Here is a 21,810-nt window from a genome sequence, read left to right on the forward strand (position 1 = left end):
GGCGTACCTAAAAATGAGGTGCCAACCTGGTGAAGCTACAACTCAGGACTACATGCATGCTAAACAGCGGAAGCAACATGCTATAGACAGAGCTAAGCGATTCCACAACCAACGGATCAGATCAAAGCTCTGCAGTCCTGCCACATCCAGTCGTGAATGGTGGTGGACAATTAAACAACTAACGGGAGGAGGAGGCTCTGTAAACATCCCCATCCTCAATGATGGCGGAGTCCAGCACGTGAGTGCAAAAGACAAGGCTGAAGCGTTTGCAACCATCTTCAGCCAGAAGTGCCGAGTGGATGATCCATCTCAGCCTCCTCCCGATATCCCCACCATCACGGAAGCCAGTCTTCGGCCAATTCGATTCACTCCACGTGATATCAAGAAACGGCTGAGTGCACTGGATACAGCAAACGCTATGGGCCCCAACAACATCCCAGCTGTGGTGCTGAAGACTTGTGCTCCAGAACTAGCTGCGCCTCTAGCCAAGCTGTTCCAGTACAGCTACAACACTGGCATCTACCCGACAATGTGGAAAATTGCCCAGGTATGTCCTGTCCACAAAAAGCAGGACAAATCCAATCCGGCCAATTACCGCCCCATCAGTCTACTCTCAATCATCAGCAAAGTGATGGAAGGTGTCGTCGACAGTGCTATCAAGCGGCACTTACTCACCAATAACCTGCTCACCGATGCTCAGTTTGGGTTCTGCCAGGACCACTCGGCTCCAGACCTCATGACAGCCTTGGTCCAAACATGGACAAAAGAGCTGAATTCCAGAGGTGAGGTGAGAGTGACTGCCCTTGACATCAAGGCAGCATTTGACCGAGTGTGGCACCAAGGAGCCCTAGTAAAATTGAAGTCCATGGGAATCAGGAGGAAAACTCTCCAGTGGCTGGAGTCATACCTGGCACAAAGGAAGATGGTAGTGGTTGTTGGAGGCCAATCATCTCAGCCCCAGGGCATTGCTGCAGGAGTTCCTCAGGGCAGTGTCCTTGGCCCAACCATCTTCAGCTGCTTCATCAATGACCTTCCCTCCATCATAAGATCAGAAATGGGGATGTTCGCTGATGACTGCACAGTGTTCAGTTCCATTCGCAACCCCTCAGATAATGAAGCAGTCCGAGCCCGCATGCAGCAAGACCTGGACAACATCCAGGCTTGGGCTCATAAGTGGCAAGTAACATTCGCGCCAGATAAGTGCCAGGCAATGACCATCTCCAACAAGAGAGAGTCTAACCACCTCCCCTTGACATTCAACGGCATTACCATCGCCGAATCCCCCACCATCAACATCCTGGGGGTCACCATTGACCAGAAACTGAACTGGACCAGCCATATAAATACTGTGGCTACGAGAGCAGGTCAGAGGCTGGGTATTCGGCGGCGAGTGACTCACCTCCTGACTCCCCAAAGCCTTTCCACCATCTACAAGGCACAAGTCAGGAGTGTGATGGAATACTCTCCACTTGCCTGGATGAGTGCAGCTCCAACAACACTCAAGAAGCTCGACACCATCAAAGATCAAGCAGCCCGCTTGATTGGCACCCCATCCACCACCCTAAACATTCACTCCCTTCACCACTGGCGCTCTGTGGCTGCAGTGTGCACCATCCACAGGATGCACTGCAGCAACTCGCCAAGGCTTCTTCGACAGCACCTCCCAAACCCGCGACCTCTACCACCTAGAAGGACAAGAGCAGCAGGCGCATGGGAACAACACCACCTGCACGTTCCCCTCCAAGTCACACACCATCCCGACTTGGAAATATATCGCCGTTCCTTCATTGTCGCTGGGTCAAAATCCTGGAACTCCCTTCCTAACAGCACTGTGGGAGAACCGTCACCACACGGACTGCAGCGGTGGCTCACCACCACCTTCTCGAGGGCAATTAGGGATGGGCAATAAATGCTGGCCTCGCCAGCGACGCCCACATCCCGTGAACGAATCACCCACCTTCGCTCCTGCCTCAGCTCATCTGCTGCTGAAACCCTCATCCATGCTTTTGTTACCTCCAGATTCAACTATTCCAATGCTCTCCTGACCGGCCTCCCATCTTCCACCCTCTGTATACTTCAGCTCATCCAAAACTCTCCTGCCCGTATCCTAACTCGCACCAAGTCCCGTTCATCCATCACCCCCTGTGCTCGCTGACCTACGTTGGCTCCCAGTCCAGCAACACCTCGAATTTAAAATTCTCATCCTTGTGTTCAAATCCCTCCATTGCCTCGCCCCTCCTTATCTCTAACCTCCTCCAGCCCTCCAACCCTCTAAGGTCAGTGTGCTCCTCCAATTCTGGCCTCTTCTGCATCACCAATTTCTGAATTCTCTCCTTAAGCTTTTAACCACGGGTCACATTTTTAAGTCGCTCCTTAAAACCTATCTCTTTGACCAAACTTTTGGTCACCTGTCCTAATATCTCCTTAATCATAAGCAAAATACTGCAGATGCTGGAAGTATGGAATAAAAACAGAAAATGCTGGAAATACTCAGCAAGTCGGGCAGCATCTGTGAGGGAAGAAACAGAGTTAACATTTCAGGTTGATGAACCTTTGTCAGAACTGGATGATGATGAAGATTAAACAATTTTTAAGCAAGTACAGAGCCAGGGAAAGAGGGGGAGAAAGGGGAGAGGAGGAAAGAACAAAAGGGAAGGTCTGTGATAGGGTAGAGGGCACGAGTGATTACATACGAACATACGAATTAAGAGCAGGAGTAGGCCATTCGGCCCCTCGAGCCTGCTCTGCCATTTGATAAGATCATGGCTGATCTGATTGCAACCTCAACCCTACTTTCCTGTCTACCTAATATAACCTGTGACTCCCTTGTTAATCAGGAATCTATCTAATTCAGCCTTAAAAATATTCAATGACCCTGCCTCCACCCCCTCTGGGGAAGGGAGTTCCACAGGCTCAGGACCCTCAGGAGAGAAAAAATTTCTCCTCATCTCCGTATTAAATGTGAGACCCGTTATTTTTAAACTGCGGCCCCTAGTTCTAGTCTCTCCCACAAAGGGGAATGTCCTCTCAGTATCTACCCCTTCTATTCCCCTCAGGATCTTATATGTTTCAATAAGATTACCTCATTCTTCTAAACTCCAGTGTATACAGGCCCAACTTGTCAACCTTTTCTCATAAGATAACCCTGATCTAGATTAAATGACAAAAAGGGATGATGGTGCAAGGCAAGGAAGGTGGTAATGGGACAAGTAAAGAAACTAAAGGTGGGTCTAGAGGAGCTGTAAATGGCAACAGCAGAACCATTACCAGCACCTGCTGTCCGAAAAAAATGGGAGCAGTGGTTATGATCTGAAGTTATTGAAATCAATGTCGAGTCTGGAAGGTTGTAAAGTGCCTAATCGAAAGATGAGGTGCTGTTTCTCGAGCTTCATTGGAACAGTGTAAGAGGCCAAGGACAGAGGGGGAGTGGGATGGGGAATTAAAACAGCCCTCTGTACTTGATTAAAAACTTTTAATCTTCAACTTCTTCCAGTTTGGATGACGGTTCATCGACCTGAAACGTTAACTCTTTCTTTCTCCACAGATGCTGCCTGACTTGCTGAGTGTTTCCAGCATTATCTCCTTATAAAGCTTGGTGTCAAATTTTGTCTGATAACATTCCTGTGAAGCGTTCCTGGGATGGTTTACCAGTTTAAAGGCGCTATATAAATGCAAGTGGTTGATGGGCTTACACATATCAAAAATTTGGCTGACCAAAAAAGCCACAGGATAAAAATCACTGGAAAGACGGTCATTGCGGCCCTGCCACATTTGTTCTGCTGCCAGAGGGAGCTCCAGTTAGCTTCTCACTGGGGGCCTCCAGTGGCAGAAACCTGTAATAGAAATTTAAAAACTCCAGACATCCCAAAACACATTAACAGCCAATTCTTTTGAAGTGTAGTCACTTCTTATTTAGGCAACAACGCCAATTTATGTACAGCAAGGTCCCTCAGACAGCACAGAGAGCAACGATCAGTTAACTTGTTTTGGCAGTGTTGGTTGAAGGAGGAATGTTAATCAGGATGCTGGGAGAACTCCGCTACTCTTTGAATAGTGCAGCGGGATCTTTTACTTCCACCCGAACAGGTAGACAGGGCTCAGTTTAAGGTCTCATTCAAAAAAATGACACGTCTGCCAATGCAGCACTCCCTCGGTAAAGTACTGATGTCTGCCTAGATTATGTGCTCAATTCAGAGGCTTGAACCTACAACATTCTGACTTGGAGAGACTGCTACCACTGAGCCAACTTGACACTAGTAACATATGCAACAAATGTAGACATTTAATGTTACAACAGGAACAAATAACCAACACCGGCAATTACGGCATCTGCTTTGAGTGCGTGTATACCCGACTAGATGTAAACGTATCCTAAAAATAAGTGTAAGTGCTACACCTGGTGTTGAAAGTTGTGGGCAAATAAAAAGATTGCTCACATCTGGCATAAATTGTGCCCCCAGCTTCATAAGTCATAAAGATCTGTACTGTTGGTAAATGCACTGCCAAGTGTGAGACTAAACTATACAGACCTGGAGGTTACTAAGTTTGATCTCTACTCTGTGCTGATCTTAACCATGGTAGCTGTAGGGGTGCTATAATTAGCCTCGGGAGTAGTGGTGATGTTTCACACTGTTGAATAGCCTACCCACGCTCACAAAGGAAGAAAGGCCACTTGGCAGAGGGAACGGAGGCTGGAGACAGCGAGAAAAATTATTAAAGCTACAACAGCTGCCATCACCAAAACTTTCTTTCATTAAACCGTACACCCGTCCACTTGGACATATCTCGGGTCCAGAGATGTAGTGACGCAGGGATTTCCCTCTCTCTCCAGCTCAGGGTACGAAGGGTCAAGGATCAAACGAGACACTGTACATTTCTTATGTCTAAAGAATTTTATTTGACATTCAGACGTAACAGTTTTTACCATAGAATCATAGAAAGCTACAGCACAGAATGAGGCCATTCTGCCCATCGTGTCCGTGCCAATGTTTATTTTTCTTTTTTTTTCTTCTTTCTTTCTGTTTAGGCAAATTTCTGACACCAGAAAGAAAGAAAGTAGTAGCTGCTGATACAAACTTTCTAGCGAGCGGTACTCAAGAACGAAGGAGTGCTCAGATCCCCTTTTCCTGGGAGATGAGATGGTTCCTCTCCTATACCTTCTTGTTCAAGCCTTACGGCTGGTTCTTCTGAAAATCTTTACAGAATGGGCTATTTTTAAATGTTTTCCTTCATCAGGTCTGCTACTGGCACATCATATTTGGGCATGTCTTCCAGCCTTATCTCCTATCTCTGCAGCAGTCAGCATGTTTACCACATCCTAGCCTTGCAGCCTACTGAGGGCTCCAATCTGTCTTGCTGACAAGCATCCAGGACAATAAGCAAAGAACATCATGCACTCTGATTTGGCCAATATGACAGTTCTGTGTTCTTTCCTTTACTTTTAACCAAGTTCTGCTGTGTTATCAAGTCCATTCTTTTAAGTCTTCCTTAAAACGCAGGTACTAGAAGTCCATATCAAAAAGTTCAAAATCCTTTAGTGGTCTATGGTATTAGACTCGCAAATCCAGAGGTTGTACATTCAAATCCCACCATGGGAAGTTGCGAAACTGAATTCAGCAAGTCTGGTCATTTGTGGGCTGGCATCAGAAAATGACCATAAAAGCTACAAGACTGTTGTAAAAACCCAACTAAGTCAATGATTCTCCTTCCGGAAAGGGGACCTGCCACCATCAACTTGCATTTATATAGCGCCTTTAATGTAGTAAAACGTCCCAAGGCGTTTCACAGAAGCGATTATCAAACAAAATTTGACACCAAGCCACAAAAGGAGGTATTAGGAGAGGTGACCAAAAGCTTGGTCAAAGACGTTGGTTTTAAGGAGCGTCTTAAAGGAGGAGACAAGTAGAGAGGCGGAGGGGTTTAGGGAGGGAATTCCAGAGCTTAGGGCTTAGGCAGCTGAAGGCATGGCCTCCAATGGTGGAGCGATTAAAATCAGGGATGCGCAAGAGGCCAGAATTGGAGGAGCGCAGGGGGCTTGGAGGATTGTAGGGCAGGAGGACGTTACAGAAGAAATTCTCATCCTTGTTTTCAAATCCCTTCATAGAGGCTATGAAGGGATTTGAAAACAAGGATGAGAATTTTAAAGTCAAAGCGTTCCCCGACTGGGAGCCAATGTAGGTTAGCAAGCACAGGGGTGATGAGAGAATGGAACCTGGTGCGAGTTAGGATAAGGACAGCAGAATTTTGGATGAGCTCAAGTTTATGGAATGTGGAAGATGGGAGGCCAGCCAGGAGAGCGCTGGAATGGTCCAGTCTGGAAGTAACAAAGGCACGAATGAGGGTTTCAGCAGCAGGTGAGCTGAGGCAGGGGCTGAGATAGGCAATGTTACGGAGGTGAAAGTAGGCGGTCTTGGTGATGGAGCGGATATGTGGTCGGAAGCTCATCTCAGGGTCAAGGTTGCGAACGGTCTGGTTCAGCCTCAGCCAATAACCATGGAGTTGGTGGCTAGGGAATGGTGTTTGTGGCGGGGACCAAAGACAATGGCTTCGGTCTTCCAAATATTTAGTTGGAGGAAATTTTTGCTCCTCCAGAACTGGATGTCGGACAAGCAATGTGACAAATGGGAGACAGTGGAGGGATTGAGGGAGGTAGTGGCGAGGTAGTGCTGGGTGTTGTCAGCATACATGTGGAATCTGACGCCCCGTTTTCGGATGATGTCGCCGATATCACATGTAGATGAGAAATAGGAGGGGGCCAAGGATAGATCCTTGGGGGACTCCAGAGGTAACTGTGCGGGAGCAGGAAGAGAAGCCATTACAGGTGATTCTCTGGCTACGGCTGCATAGATAAGAATGGAACCAGGCGAGGGCAGTCCCACCCAACTGGACAACAGAGGAGAGATGTTGGAGGAGGATGGTGTGGTCAACCATGTCAAAGACCGCAGACAGGTCGAGAAGGATATGGGGGGATAGTTTACCACGGTCATAGTCACATAGGATGTCATTTGTGACTTTGATCAGGGCTGTTTCAGTGTTGGGGCAGGGGCAGAAACCTGATTGGAGGGATTCAAACATGGAGTTGCGGGAAAGATAGGCACGGATTTGGAAGGCGACAACACATTCAAGGACTTGAGAGGAAAGGGAGGTTGGAGATGCAGAGGAGATTCACCAGGATGTTACCAGGGCTGGAGCGCTTCAGCTATGAAGAGAGACTGGGAAGATTGGGTTTGTTTTCCTTGGAGCAGAGGAGGCTGAGGGGGGACATGATTGAGGTGTACAAAATTATGAGGGGCACAGATAGGATGGATACTAAGGAGCTTTTTCCCTTCGTTGAGGGTTCTATAACAAGGGGACATAGATTCAAGGTAAAAGGCGGGAGGTTTAGAGGGGATTTGAGAAAGAACTTTTTCACCCAGAGGGTGGTTGGAGTCTGGAACTCACTGTCTGAAAGGGTTGTGGAGGCAGGAACCCTCACAACATTCAAGAAGCATTTGGATGAGCACTTGAAATGCCATAGCATACAAGGCTACGGACCAAATGCTGGAATATGGGATTAGAGTAGACAGGGCTGATGGCCGGCGCGGACACGATGGGCCGAAGGGCCTCTATCCGTGCTGTATAACTCTATGACTCTATGCGGCGGTAGTTTGCAAGGACAGAGGGGTCAAGGGTGGCTTTTCTTTTGGGTGGGGATGGTGGTGGGTGATGACTGCAGATTTGAAGGGGGACAGTACCTGAGGAGAGGGAACCGTTAACAATATCAACTAACATGGAGCCAGGACGAGAAGTTGGGTGGTCAGCAGTTTAGAGGGAATAGGGTTGAGGGAGCAGGAGGTGGGTCTCATGGTCAAGATGAGCTCGGAGAGGTCATGAGGGGAGAGAGGGGAGACAGGAGAGAAACTAGAGAAAGAAGCGAGTTCAGGGCTAGGGCAGGGGGGAACCATAGGGGAAATTTGTTTTGGTGGGCTAGGGGAAGGGAGGGAAGCGGCAGAGGCAGCTAAAGGGATGGTCTCAATCTTAGTAACAAACTACCCGGTCTGGCCTACGAGCAATTCCAGTCCCACACTACGCCATTGATCGAAATGGCCTAGCAAGGCACTTAGCTGATTTAAAAAAAACCTGCAATTCAAGAGCTACCATCTCAGGGGAACTAGTGATGGGCAATAAATGCAGCCTTGCCAGCATAGCTCGCATCCCGAGAACAAAAGACACGGAGTTCTCCCAGTGTTCCAGCTGACATTCCTCCTGCAACCAACATCACCAAAAAAAGTTTCAAGGGCTACTCAACTCATTTGCTATTCGTAGATCTTGCTGTGGCCATCCTTCCAAAAAAAGTATCTGAAATGCTTTGAGGTGCTTGTAGGATACTATATGGGGCAGGGAAAATGGGCGGGGGTGGAGAAGGAAGAAGGTGGAACTCAGGCTTGATCAAATGATCAGAGTCAGTTAACAAAAATAAAAGTTAACAATAGGAAACTTCATTAATGAAAAGTAAGATTAAACTGACAATGCTGTATGATCAGAAGCTAATACTAAAAGCATGCACAGACCTAGCAGAAAGTGATGGTAGACAGCATGGGCAAACTGCTCAGAAAGAAAGACTTGTATTTATATGGTGCCTTTCACGACCTGAAGACATCCTAAGCGCCTTGCAACCAATGAAGTACTTTTGAAGTGTAGTCGCTGTTGTAATGTAGGAAACACAGCAGCCAATTTGCACACAGCAAGCTCCCACAAACAGCAATGAGACAATGACCAGATAATCTGTTTCAGTGATGCTGGTTGAGGGACAAATATTGGCCAGGACACCAGGGAGAACTCCCTTCCTCTTCTTCGAGATAGTGCCGTGGGACCTTTTATATCCACCTGAGAGGGCAGACTTTGGTTTAATGTCTCATTTGAAAGACGTCACTTCCAACAGTGCAGCACTCCCTCAGTACTGCACTGGAGTGTCAATCTGGATTTTGTGCACAAGTCTCTGGAGTGGGACTTGAACCCACAACCTTCTAAATCAAGAGGAGAGAGTGCTACCACTGAGCCACAGCTGAGATCAGTGGTACAGAGTGGAAAGATGTGTCTTCTTGAAGCATAATTTGAAGTTGCGGTGAACATCTTTTGTGCGAATAAAATATTATATGCACCTTCAATTTTACATGTGAATGTCCCATGCCTTTGCTCAGTGCATCGGAGGATAAGTTGTTTAATAAAATGAGCATTACTCCATATAACGTTCAATTCATCCCAACAAAGGAAAGGAACTGTGTGTCAAGGGCATCAATACAGATCCAAGAGGGGGTGCAGAGGTCACACTTGTACAAAGGGCGCAGGAACATATTGAAAATCTAAACAGAAACAATCAGAACACTGAAAAAGCAGCAGAAAACATGCTGTGCAAAATTATTTTTTAAAAGTGAGATTTTACAGCTAATGAAATAAAGCATGCCGATTTCAAGGGGAAAAAAATACCCCTATTAAAAAAATCAAGATTATTACCAAATTATCAAAGGAAAAGCAGTTTAAAAAATTACACAGGAAAAATGAAAAAAAAGTAAAGATCTTTAAAGAATGCAAAAGTGCATGCACAGAAGTTGTTTCAGGATGGACCCAATCCCACGCATTTGTCCTAAATCAGTTCTGATGACCAAACAAAAAAAAAAATCACAAGTTAAACCTGAAAACGCTGAAGAAATAATACTTCAGAAAGAAAGAACAATGGCCAACTAATTGAAGTGAACAGCACCACAGGTGAATAGTCTGCTGGCAAATGAAGGTTGGCCACATGGCAAGACAGCAGATTGCTCGCGTCCCGTCCAACTCTACTCCAGCCAAAGTCAAGAGGTGTGCAAAAAAAACTGGAGAGAAGGAATCCTGTGCATCTTGTAATGCAGCTCTATCCTGATCAGGACTTCATCAGCTAAATTATTTACACAAACTGTACCAATGTAACCCACACCAGACATCAGTGGCAGCACTATAATTAAGTAAAAAAGAACATGCATTTATTTAGCATCTTTTACATCCTCGGTATGTCTCTATGAATTTCTTTATGAAGTGTAGGCATTTTTGTTACGCAGCAACCAACTTACACAGAGCTGTGCCCTACAAACAGCAAATGAATGAATAACCAAATAATCCTTTTTGGATGGTGCTGGTTGAGCGATGACTATCAGCCAAGACGAGTGGTATCTTTGACTTCAGACAAACAGAGCCTTGGTTTAACGTCTCACCCAAAAGATGGCACCTCTGACAGTGCAGCACTCCATCAGTACTGCACTGCAGTGACAGCTGCGATTATGTGCTTAATGGGTGGAATGGGGCTTGAACCAAATACCTTCCAACTCAGGGGCAACAGTGCTACCAACTGAGCCAAGCTGGCACCAATAATATAAAAACATACTGGAGGAATACCATGAACATTACAGCTCTGTGCAAATCACAGATTTGCCTATATACTTTGAAGACCCATTTTAAAATGCATGATATTTGAAGTGGGGCAATTCAACCACACGTGGCATCACAGCCAAGCCTATTGCTGTTCTCGCCTGACACATACCTGCACATTTTGTAGAAAAGATAGCAACCAGAGCTAGGTACAATGGCTGATTTTTTTTCCTTCCCCTAGTCCAGAGGCGCTGGGAACTGTCATCACTCTGAACTACTGCCTTGCTTTTATTAAAAATGAATGAACATAAGAAATAGGAGCAGGAGGAGACCACATGGCCCCTCGAGCCTGCTCCGCCATTCAATCAGATCATGACTGATCTTCGACCTCAACTCCACTTTCCTGCCCGATCCCCATATCCCTTTATTCCCCTAGAATTTGCAGGTTACAAGTTACAATCAGTAAGTAATTTTTGGCCTTTATTGCAAGGGGGTTGGAGTACAAGAGTAAGAAGTCTTACTACAATTGTACGGGGCTTTAGTGAGACCTCACCTGGAGTAGTGTGTACAGTTTTGGTCTCCTTCTCAAAGGAAGGATATACTTGCCTTAGAGGCAGTGCAGCGAAGGTTCAATAGATTAATTCCTGGGATGAGAGGGTTGTCCGATGAGGAAGGATTGAGTAGAATGGGCCTATACTGCCTGGAGTTTAGATGAATGAGAGGTTATCTCATTGAAACATAAGATTCTGAAGGGGCTTGACAGGGTAGATGCTGAGAGGTTGTTTCCCCTGGCTGGAGAGTCTAGAACTAGGGGGCATAGTCGCAGGATAAGGGGTCGGCCATTTATGACCGAGATGAGGAGGAATTTCTTCACTCAGAGGGTTGTGAATCTTGGCATTCTCTACCCCAGAGGGCTATGGATGCTGAGTCATTGAATATATTCAAGGCTGAGACAGACAGATTTCTGGACTCTCGGAATAAAGGGATATGGGGATCAGGCAGGAAAGTGGGGTTGAGGTCGAAGATCAGCCATGTGGTCTACTCCTGCTCCTATTTCTTATGTTCATTCATGTTTAATAAAAGCAAGGCAGTAGTTCAGAGTGATGTTTCCAGCACCTCTGGACTAGGGGGACGGAAAAAAAAAAAATCAGCCACTGTACCTAGCTCTGGTTGCTATCTTTTCTACAAAATGTGCAGGTATGTGTCGGGCGAGAACAGCAATAGGCTTGGCTCTAATGCCATGTGTGGTTGAATTGCCTGTTAAGGAGACCAAAACTGTACACACTACTCCAGGTGAGGTCTCACTAAAGCCCCGTACAACTGTAGTAAGACTTCTTACTCTTGTACTCCAACCCCCTTGCAATAAAGGCCAAAAATTACTTACTGATTGTAACTTGTAACCTGCAAATTCTAGGGGAATAAAGGGATATGGGGATCGGGCAGGAAAGTGGAGTTGAGGTCGAAGATCAGTCATGATCTGATTGAATGGCGGAGCAGGCTCGAAGGGCCATGTGGTCTCCTCCTGCTCCGAGGGCCTCTTAAGGATCAACAAGGTCATCTATGTGCGGAACCACAAGAGATGGGTGAGATCCTAAATGAATATTTCACATCGGTATTTACGGTTGAGAAAGGCATGGATGTTAGGGAACTTGGGGAAATAAATAGTGATGTCTTGAGGAGTGTACATATTACAGAGAGGGAGGTGCTGGAAGTTTTAATGCGCATCAAGGTAGATAAATCTCCGGAACCTGATGAAATGTATCCCAGGACGTTATGGGAGGTTAGGGAGGAAATTGCGGGTCCCCTAGCAGAGATATATGAATCATCGACAGCTACAGGTGAGGTGCCTGAAGATTGGAGGGTAGCAAATGTTGTGCCTTTGTTTAAGAAGGGCGGCAGGGAAAAGCCTGGGAACTACAGACCGGTGAGCCTGACATCTGTAGTGGGTAAGTTGTTAGAGGGTTTTCTGAGAGACAGGATCTACAGGCATTTGGAGAGGCAGGGACTAATTAGGAACAGTCAGCATGGTTTTGTGAGTGGAAAATCATGTCTCACGAATTTGATTGAGATTTTTGAAGGGGTAACCAAGAAGATAGATGAGGGCTGTGCAGTAGACGTGGTCTACATGGACTTCAGCAAAGCCTTTGACAAGGTACCGCATGGTAGGTTGTTACATAAGGTTAAATCTCACAGGATCCAAGGTGAGGTAGCCAATTGGATACAAAATTGGATTGACGACAGAAGACAGAGGGTGGTTGTAGAGGGTTGTTTTTCAAACTGGAGGCCTGTGACCAGCTGTGTGCCTCAGGGATCGGTGCTGGGTCCGCTGTTATTTGTTATTTATATTAATGATTTGGATGAGAATTTAGGAGGCATGGTTAGTAAGTTTGCAGATGACACCAAGACTGGTGGCATTGTGGACAGTGAAGAAGGTTATCTCGGATTGCAATGGGATCTTGATAAATTGGGCCAGTGGGCCGATGAATGGCAGATGGAGTTTAATTTAGATAAATGTGAGGTGATGCATTTTGGTAGATCCAATCAGGCCAGTTAATGGTAGGGCGTTGGGGAGAGTTATAGAACAAAGAGATCTAGGAGTACAGGTTCATAGCTCCTTGAAAGTGGAGTCACAGGTGGATAGGGTGGTGAAGAAGGCATTCAGCATGCTTGGTCAGAACATTGAATACAGGAGTTGGGATGTCTTGTTGAAGTTGTACAAGACATTAGTACGGCCACACTTGGAATACTGTGTACAGTTCTGGTCACCCGATGAGAGAAAGGATATTATTAAACTAGAAAGAGTGCAGGAAAGATTTACTAGGATGCTACCGGGACTTGATGGTTTGACTTATAGGGAGAGGTTAGACAGACTGAGACTTTTTTCCCTGGAGAGTAGGAGGTTAAGGGGTGATCTTATAGAAGTCTATAAAATAATGAGGGGCATAGATAAGGTCGATAGTCAAAATCTTTTCCCAAAGGTAGGGGAGTCTATAATGAGGGGGCACAGATTTAAGGTGAGAGGGGAGAGATACAAAAGGGTCCAGAGGGGCAATTTTTTCACTCAAAGGGTGGTGAGTGTCTGGAACGAGCTGCCAGAGGCAGTAGTAGAGGCGGGTACAATTTTGTCTTTTAAAAAGCATTTGGACAGTTACATGGGTAAGATGGGTATGGAGGGATATGGGCCAAGTGCAGGCAATTGGGACTAGCTTAGTGGTATAAACTGGGCGACATGGACATGTTGGGCCGAAGGGCCTGTTTCCATGTTGTAAACGTCTATGATTCTATGATTCTAAAATGGCCTCAGCAAAAGTTCTGAAGGAATGTGGAACCGGCCCCCAGCAAGAGTCAGCACTTGGGAGAGGAGCAAATGGGATTTTTATTATAAACGATCAGCCTCCCATTCTCCATCCTCCGCAAACTCCAGCTCATCCAAAACAGCTGCCCGCAGCATGTCCCATTCACTCGTTGCCTCCCTTTCTCTACAACCTCCACCAGCCCTGCAACTCCTCCCCAGGACTCTCCATTTCTGTAATTTTGGCCCTTTGCACATCCCCCACTTCCTCCGCTCCACCATTGGCGGCCGTCCTTCAGCTGCCTAGGCCCCAAGTGCTGGTATTCCCTCCCCAAACCTCTCCTCCTTTAAGACTCTCCTTAAAACTTTGGTCACCCCTCCTTTGTCTCAGCGCCCATTGTCTGACTACACTTCTGAAACGCCTTGGGGCATTTTTCTGCGCTAAAGGTTCTATATAAATGCAAGTTGTTATTGTTGCATAACTTTAAGCACACATTAGTAAACTGTCAGGTCAGTGAGTCAAATATTTCCAAATAACTTGTAAACAGAGTAACTCCTATCTTCAAGTCTTCTCTCCTCCAAAAATGGACTGACAATTCAGAGTCCTGAATTAAGACGCGAGAATACAGAAAACCACTCACAAAATAATGGTTAGACTGCTTGAGGAATTAGAACTCTCTAACGTGTGTCTGCAAAATGAAGGATGTGTGCCCCATTAGCCTGTGAGTAATGAGCTTCTCTGCTACCTTTCAAAACATACACACATCAGACAAACTCAGGTGGAACAATGCAATCCGAAAGTGAGAAGATACGAGGGAAGTGATACGTTCCAGACATTAAGAGAGAAAATGCAGCACAGAGACCCAGTACATGCTGCTCCAGGTCACATCAATGTATTTAATGTGTAGGCAGTTTACTACATGGCAGACAGAATAGATGATAAGTCAGTAAGAGGTGAATGCACTGGGCAGCCTGGAGGGCAAGTGCAGGGCAGAATGGATTAACCCATAGTATTTTCTGCACCCCTAGCAGCTGCTGACAGAATGGCAGAGCCCCAGGGATGAGGCTGTTTGCTCACCTTCACATTCATAGCACGTGGCACAAGCGTGAAAATATTAAAAAGAACAATGACGTACACTTTCCAATGCCTGAGCCCCCCAGTGACCTTCCGATTCATCGCACCAATATATGGAGAAGCTAAAGAATTTAATTTCCGCTTTAAAAATTCTAACACCTGCCTTGAACAGATACAAGCATACAGTTTGGGTTCTCATGATATCGATGCTTGTTTTTTCAGCCAGACTTTGTGATTTAACACACACAGATAACACCACATTTTCCTGGACTGTCCCGAGTACTCAGCAAATTTATCCAATGAATAGATTTAGCAGACCAAAAGCTCCCAGGTTCAATCCCTAGTGTGTTCAGATAGCTACAACATTTCACAACCTTAGAACATCCCAAAAACTGCTAAAAATATGTCCTAACAGATGGTGTTAAAAAGAAAGCACTAGCTGCCAAACTTGAAATAAAAGGTGATTTCAGAGTTCCATAACAGGCACAAAAGGTGAGAAATGACTAAAGTCACACATTTCACACCTCGAGTGCAATAGTGGAGTCTGAAGCAGCCATTCCAGAGACATCTCCCACAATGGCAATGGGAATTTTGGTTGCACTGGGAGGCATTTCAAAAACAGCAAACATCTACTGGAGAAATGAATAGGTGGGTAGGGGGGGCAGGGCAGGAGAACAGGAGGAGAGAACTTGATCTCGGGGTAGGGGAGACAGATAGGTTGTCATTCTTAAAGTTCAAATCCCTTAATTTATTTCTTCTCAATTGCCCACTTCATTTTTCATTGTGTTTCTAAAATGTCTTTCTTTATCTTCTCTCTCTAATCTCAGTCTTCAAAGTCTAGTTTATTTCTTTGTTGCATTTTTCCCTTACGCTTAATCACCAATGTATTCTCTCTTCACCAGGGTCCAGTCTGAGACCAGAGGAATTTTCACTTATTAGGAAATATTTCCCTCAGGAAGCTATTTGCAGCTGCACACTTCGGTTCAACTGAAAAAACCGAAGCAGTTCTTTAATAATGGGTGCAACACATGGCACAACACAGCACACCACTCTGAGGAAAAGCACAACTGAAACCTGAAATACAAACAGAGTATGTTGGAAGTGCACAAGTCACTCAGCATCTGAAAGAAAAGACAGGTTAATATTTCAGGTAGTGGCCCTTCATCAGAAACTATGCTGGGATGGGGGGGGGCTCTGATTTCTGATGAAAAGGTCCCACTTGAAATGGTAAACTGTCCTTTCTCTACTGTACATTGCCATCTTTTATTTTTGATGTGGAGATGCCGGTGATGGACTGGGGTTGACAATTGTAAACAATTTTACAACACCAAGTTATAGTCCGGCAATTTTATTTTAAATTCACAAGCTTTCGGAGACTTCCTCCTTCCTCAGGTAAATGTTTACCTGAGGAAGGAGGAAGTCTCCGAAAGCTTGTGAATTTAAAATAAAATTGCTGGACTATAACTTGGTGTTGTAAAATTGTTTACAATCTTTTATTTTACCACTAATGGTGACTGATATACCACAATGTAATCAAACGCAGGGGTGAGCTGGACAGGATACATGCAGCAAGAGTTTTGGACAAGTTGGAGTTTATGGAGAGTGGAGGACAGGAGGCCGGCGAGGACAGCATTAGAGCAGTCAAGTCTGGAGGTGATGAAGTATGGGTTTCAACAGTAAAGGGCCTGTGGTCAAGAAGTGGGCAATGTTGCAGAGGTGGAAGCAACTGGCCTTTGTGATAGGGAAGGTATGGAGTCTGATAGAATCACAGCACAGGAGGCCATCTTTGGAACAGCTATCCAATTAATCCCACTCCCCCACTCTTAGCCCTGCAAATTTCTCCTTTTCAAGTACATATACAATTCCTTTTTGAAAGGTGACTACTGAATCTGCTTCCACCACTCTTTCAGGCAGTGTATTCCAGATCCTAACTCACTGAGTTAAAAAAAAAATCTCATCTTCCTCCTGGCTTTTTTTGTCAATTATCTTAAATCTATGTCCTCTGGTTACCAACTCACCTGCCAGTGGAAAGTCATTATCTACACCCATTATTATACTTTCCCAAAATCCCTTTAAATACATGTAGATGTGTTTACTTTTAGAAGTGAGCTATATGATTTCAAAACAAAAATAAGATTTGACAGCTGTGCAGCACAGCCAATGATTAAAAAGGTACATAATTCAGCAGCATACTATTCAGAGGTCTTGTCACAGTTAGTGCTACTACATATTAACATGCATTAACAATAAATGGCCTGTGGCGTTGTCCAAGGTCAGAACAGAATTGGTTTTACATACAAGACGGCAACCATGTTGGAAGCGACTTCAGAAATCTGCTCTACTGTGTCACCCTATGGCCAGAGTCTGTAACGACACTGTGACAGTTGACATAGCAAAATTGAATGGGAAATGTTGACATAGCAAAATTGAATGGGAAATGTTGACATAGCAAAATTGAATGGGAAATGTTGACATAGCAAAATTGAATGGGAAATGTTGACATAGCAAAATTGAATGGGAAATGTTGACAACAACTGACACCAGTGACTAACAGGTAGGTTTGAGGGCAGGGTTTTTCATTATTGGAGATTGAGCTGCTGCCACTCACCGAAGACGTAGACCACCCCGAAGGCGCTGCCCGCCCCCAGCAGCCCCGCCAGCCTCAGCACCATTTTCTTGGCGTAGGCCGCATTCTGCTTCTGTTTGGTGCCGGCATCGCCTCCGCCGCCACTGCCATTCCCGGCCCCCGGCTCCCCGCTGCCGGCTTCGTCTTTGGCCCGCTCCCGTTGCTGCTGCTGCTGCTGCAGCTTCTCCTGCAGGATGGCCTGAGCCAGCCCGCCGGCCCCTGCGCCGCTCGGCCCGCGGCCTCTCTCGGTCGACAGCGCTCGATACCCCGGCGAAGAGCTGGGCTTTACCTCATAACTTTTCAGCGCGGATCTTTTGCGGCCGGTCCCGGGTCGACAGCGTAAGATTTTCCCGCAGAGGCTGAGCGTTGACCGGCGACACATGCAGCTCAGCGACGCCGCCATTTTCGAGCGTTTCACCCGCCCCTTCCCACCGCCGGTCAACCTAACGCCCAGTCCCGTTTGATTGACGTCGAGCGCGGCCAATGAAAAACCCAGATGTCGACGTTCGCTGATATCACGTAGCCAATCAGGGCAAAAATAGGGGCGGGCTTCGAGTCAGCAACTTAGGTTGATTTTAGGCGCAACCCTGCGAAAGGTCATCACAGTGGGCGGAGAAGGACAAATCCATCTCGCAATAAAGCGAAACTCAATTCAAAATATCAGGTCCTAAAATCATGAATGGAAAGGATAAATGACGGCCAACAACATTAAAAAAAATAATTATTTCTGTTTGTTAAAGTAAAACATGAACTTAAGCGCTCTCACAAGGGTGATAAAGTAAATCGGGAAGAACTATTTCTACTGGTCAGTAATTTGGTATCTGGAGGGCATCATTTCAAGATCATCACCAAGAGAACAAAGGGAGAGTTTTTTTTTGTCAGCGGGGTTGTGAGGAAACAGTCGTGGAAGCAAAATGCATAATAGCTTTTAAAAGGGAAGTGGGTAAATATTTGAAAAATAAACATTTAAAAGGGTTCTGGGAAAGGACAGCAGGATGGAACCAAGTGGAGAGCTCTTTCAGAAAGCCAGCATGGACATGATGGGCCAAATGGCCACCTCCTATGCTGTACAATTCTATTTTGGATAATGAGTACCAGTACATGGTACTCTAGCAGAAATTTATCCCCTACATTGGCAACATTATGGTACAAAAGTTTTACAACCAATGTATGAGGACTTGGAATAGCCAGCAAAGATAGATTTTAGGAGTATTAGCACCTTATAAGGTTCCTAGTAAAATTACTGCATTAGTGCAACAGTTAAAACCTTAAGAAAGACTTGCATTAATATAGTACCGTTCATATCCGCAGAGTGTCCCAAAGCATTTCAGAGCTACTTTTGAAGCATAGTCACTGTTCCTACATAGGTAAACACTGCAGCAAATTTGCATACAAGATCTTACAAACAGCAATGGGATGAACAATCAGTGGGGTACGTGTTTTGCTGGTGCTGGTTGACGGATGAGACACTGGGAGAACTCGCTGCTCTTCTTTCAATCGTGCCATGTGATCTTTTACGCCCATCTGAACAAGACAGAAGGGCCCTTGGTTTAACGTCTCTTCTGAATGACGGCACCTCTGACAGTGCAGCACTCCCTCAGTACTACACTGAAGTTTTCAAGTCTTGGAGTGGGACTTGGGCTTTGCCTTTAAACGAATGAATACTGTGGCCGATATAGTACGGTGTCAGCCGTGGCTCAGTGGTAGCACTCCCGTCTCTGAGTCAGAAGGTTGTGTGTTCATCCCACTCCAGAGATTGAGCACAAAACCTAGGTTGATACTCCACTGCAGTACTGAGGGAGTGCTGCACTGTAGGAGGTGCCGTCTTTCGGCTGAGACGTTAAACTGAGGCCCCATCTGCCCTCTCAAATGGATGTAAAAGATCCCATGGCACTATTCAAAGAGCAGGGGAGCTTCCCCCCCGGTGTCCTGGATAATGTTTATCCCTCAACCAATACCACTAACACAGATTACCTGGTCATTATCTCATTGCTGTTTGTGGGACCTGGCTGTGTGCAAATTGGCTGTCGAGTTTCCCTTCATTAAAATCAGTGATTACACTTCAAAAGTACTTAATTGACTTTGAAGTGCTTTGGGACGTCCTACGGTCATGAAAGGCACCCTATGAAGTGTATTATGTGGTATTTTATCAAACACCTTTTGAAAGTCCATATAAACATCAACCGTACTACCTTCAGCAACCTCTTCATTACTTGATTGAGTTCTTTGATGAAGTCAGTCAAACATGATTTGCCTTTAACATGCTGGCTGTCATTTATTATATTATTCAAAGAATGAAGGAAATCCAGAATACATCAAAAAAAAATCTTATTTAATACAATCTTCATTACTTCAACATCTGCCAGACAGAAAAAAAAACTGTAGATGGAAGGTGCACATCAAATTAAATTACAACCTTTTAAATTTCAATGGTAAACAACAAATCATTTTCAAAATGCCAATTTGGACATCCTTGTATTTTCCTTGCTTTACAAAGAAGAGAAACATCCCCCAAAATGCCAAGTGTACAAGGTAACATATGCTGTATCACCAAAGAACCAAAATGGAGATGTAAGAAAAGGGGGAAAAAGATGACCTTTGATTGCTTCCACTATAATTTTTCCTCAGTGTAACCTTGATCATACAACATGTTGCTATATGTTCTTCATTTGAGTTTCCTTTTAAAATGCAATTTATTAATTCCCAATGTGTAAAGGCACTAACACCATGTAGGAGGAACATTCCTTGGGCTCTACTGTACTGTGCATCCCCCAATATCAACGGCAAAGCCTTAAGCCACCATGCCCCTGTGCTCTGGAATTCCTTTCCTAAATATCTCCCCATCTTCAAGACCTTTTAAACTTACACCTCCCCTAACACTCCACACCCAATTCCTGCCTGGCGTACTTTCCCCAATCCGAAATACCTCGAACATTTTGCGTTGTTAAATGCGCTTTATAAGGACAAGTTGTTGTTAAACCACAAAACCCCAGGTTTGATCCTCGGTCTATGTTGCGATGGCCCATCTCAGTCAGGAAGTTAGTTGGAGCATTACAATTAACATTCATGGGTGAGAAAATATCAGCTAAGGTTCATACTCCTTTTTGCCATCCAGTGATTCCTGTTGGATGTCCACACACCTACACTGGGAAAGGACAGTACCAGAAAGGATTCAAATGCCATCCACGTGTGAATAGCCTACCGACACAGGCTGAGTAGACTCACACATGAAGAATGGCTATTTGAACGCATCCTTGTGCTCAAATTCCTCCGTGGCCTCGCCCCTCCCTGTATCTATAACCTCCTCCAGCCCCACAACTCCTCCCCAGAACTCCATTCCTGTGACTCTGGCCCCTTGCACGTACACCACTTCCTTCACTCCACCATTGGCAGTTGTGCCTTCAGCCACCTAGGCCCTGGAATTCCCTCCCTAAACCTTTCCACCTCTATCCTCATTTAAGACACTGTTTAAAACCTACCTCTTTGACCAAGCGTTTGGTCACCTGTCCTCTTTCTTTGGCATGGTGTCAGTTTTTGTCTGATTACACCTCTGTGAAGTGCCTTGGGACATTTTTCTACGTTAAAGACGCTGTATAAATGCAAGTTGTTAAGGTACAAAGTGGCTACCAGCACAACAACTGTACCCAGAGTGAGAATCATCAAAAACATTATCCTCCAGTTTTTCATCCCCCTTGGCCAAGAAGCTACGAGACCTGGTTCCACTCTGCACCTCCCGATAGCATGGAATACAGTTAAATGGGGAAATAATTCTGCATCCACTGCACAGCGTCACCTCAACACCTCACCATTTTTCTGCACCAAAAGCCTAAAACTGCTCATTCCAAAAGTGCTGTGAAGGAGAAGTTTTTCTAACTCTACTTCCAATTTCACAAATTATTTCGCATACTTTTGAAAGGACTTTCAGGGCTCAGTTTTATTTTGAAAATCAGTAACAAAAAAAAATGAACGTAGACCATATCAACCAGGCAGTATTGGAATCCTCACCTTAGTTTCCCCAAGGGCCAATTGGGTAAAAGCATCACCCAGCAGGTTACTAAGCCATACAGACCAGAGAGATCCAAACTTAATTCCCAGTGTGTGCGGAATTAGTTGATCTCACCTGTGATTGCCTCAGCATTCAAAGGCTCGGGAAGGAGGGGTACCGGGATTCCTGTTTTCGATTGCTTTTCAGCAACTCCCTCCTGGAAACTGCAGGGATGTGAATGTCCGGTAAGGACTGGGATATCCTCTATGTTTTAATAATCTGCCAGCAAACTGTCTAAACCCACGCAGGAAGACTGGCCATTTGAGTGAGGTACCAGAGGGCTACCAGTGCAAAGAACTGTACCCCAACGAGAATGAATGCTTTTGAAAAGGGAAAGGGGGGGGGGGGGACATCTTAAAGAGTGGCCTCTTGCACACAAGCATAACACATGG

The 21,810-nt window shown here is 45.4% G+C and overlaps 1 protein-coding gene across 1 annotated transcript in view; it reads right to left on the reverse strand.

Annotated features, from left to right (window-relative positions):
• Positions 1-17,804, reverse strand: part of timm50 (translocase of inner mitochondrial membrane 50 homolog (S. cerevisiae)) — a 140,174-nt gene extending 122,370 nt beyond the window's left edge. Inside the window, exon 1 of the mRNA XM_067975144.1 lies at positions 17,356-17,804. Within this exon, the coding sequence (XP_067831245.1) occupies positions 17,356-17,776 (421 nt within the window). The 5' untranslated portion in view covers positions 17,777-17,804. The remainder of the gene's footprint in view (positions 1-17,355) is intronic.
• Between the last annotated feature and the right edge of the window lie 4,006 nt (positions 17,805-21,810).

Source organism: Heptranchias perlo, chromosome 41 (genome assembly GCF_035084215.1).
Source record: "Heptranchias perlo isolate sHepPer1 chromosome 41, sHepPer1.hap1, whole genome shotgun sequence".
NCBI lineage: Eukaryota > Metazoa > Chordata > Chondrichthyes > Hexanchiformes > Hexanchidae > Heptranchias > Heptranchias perlo.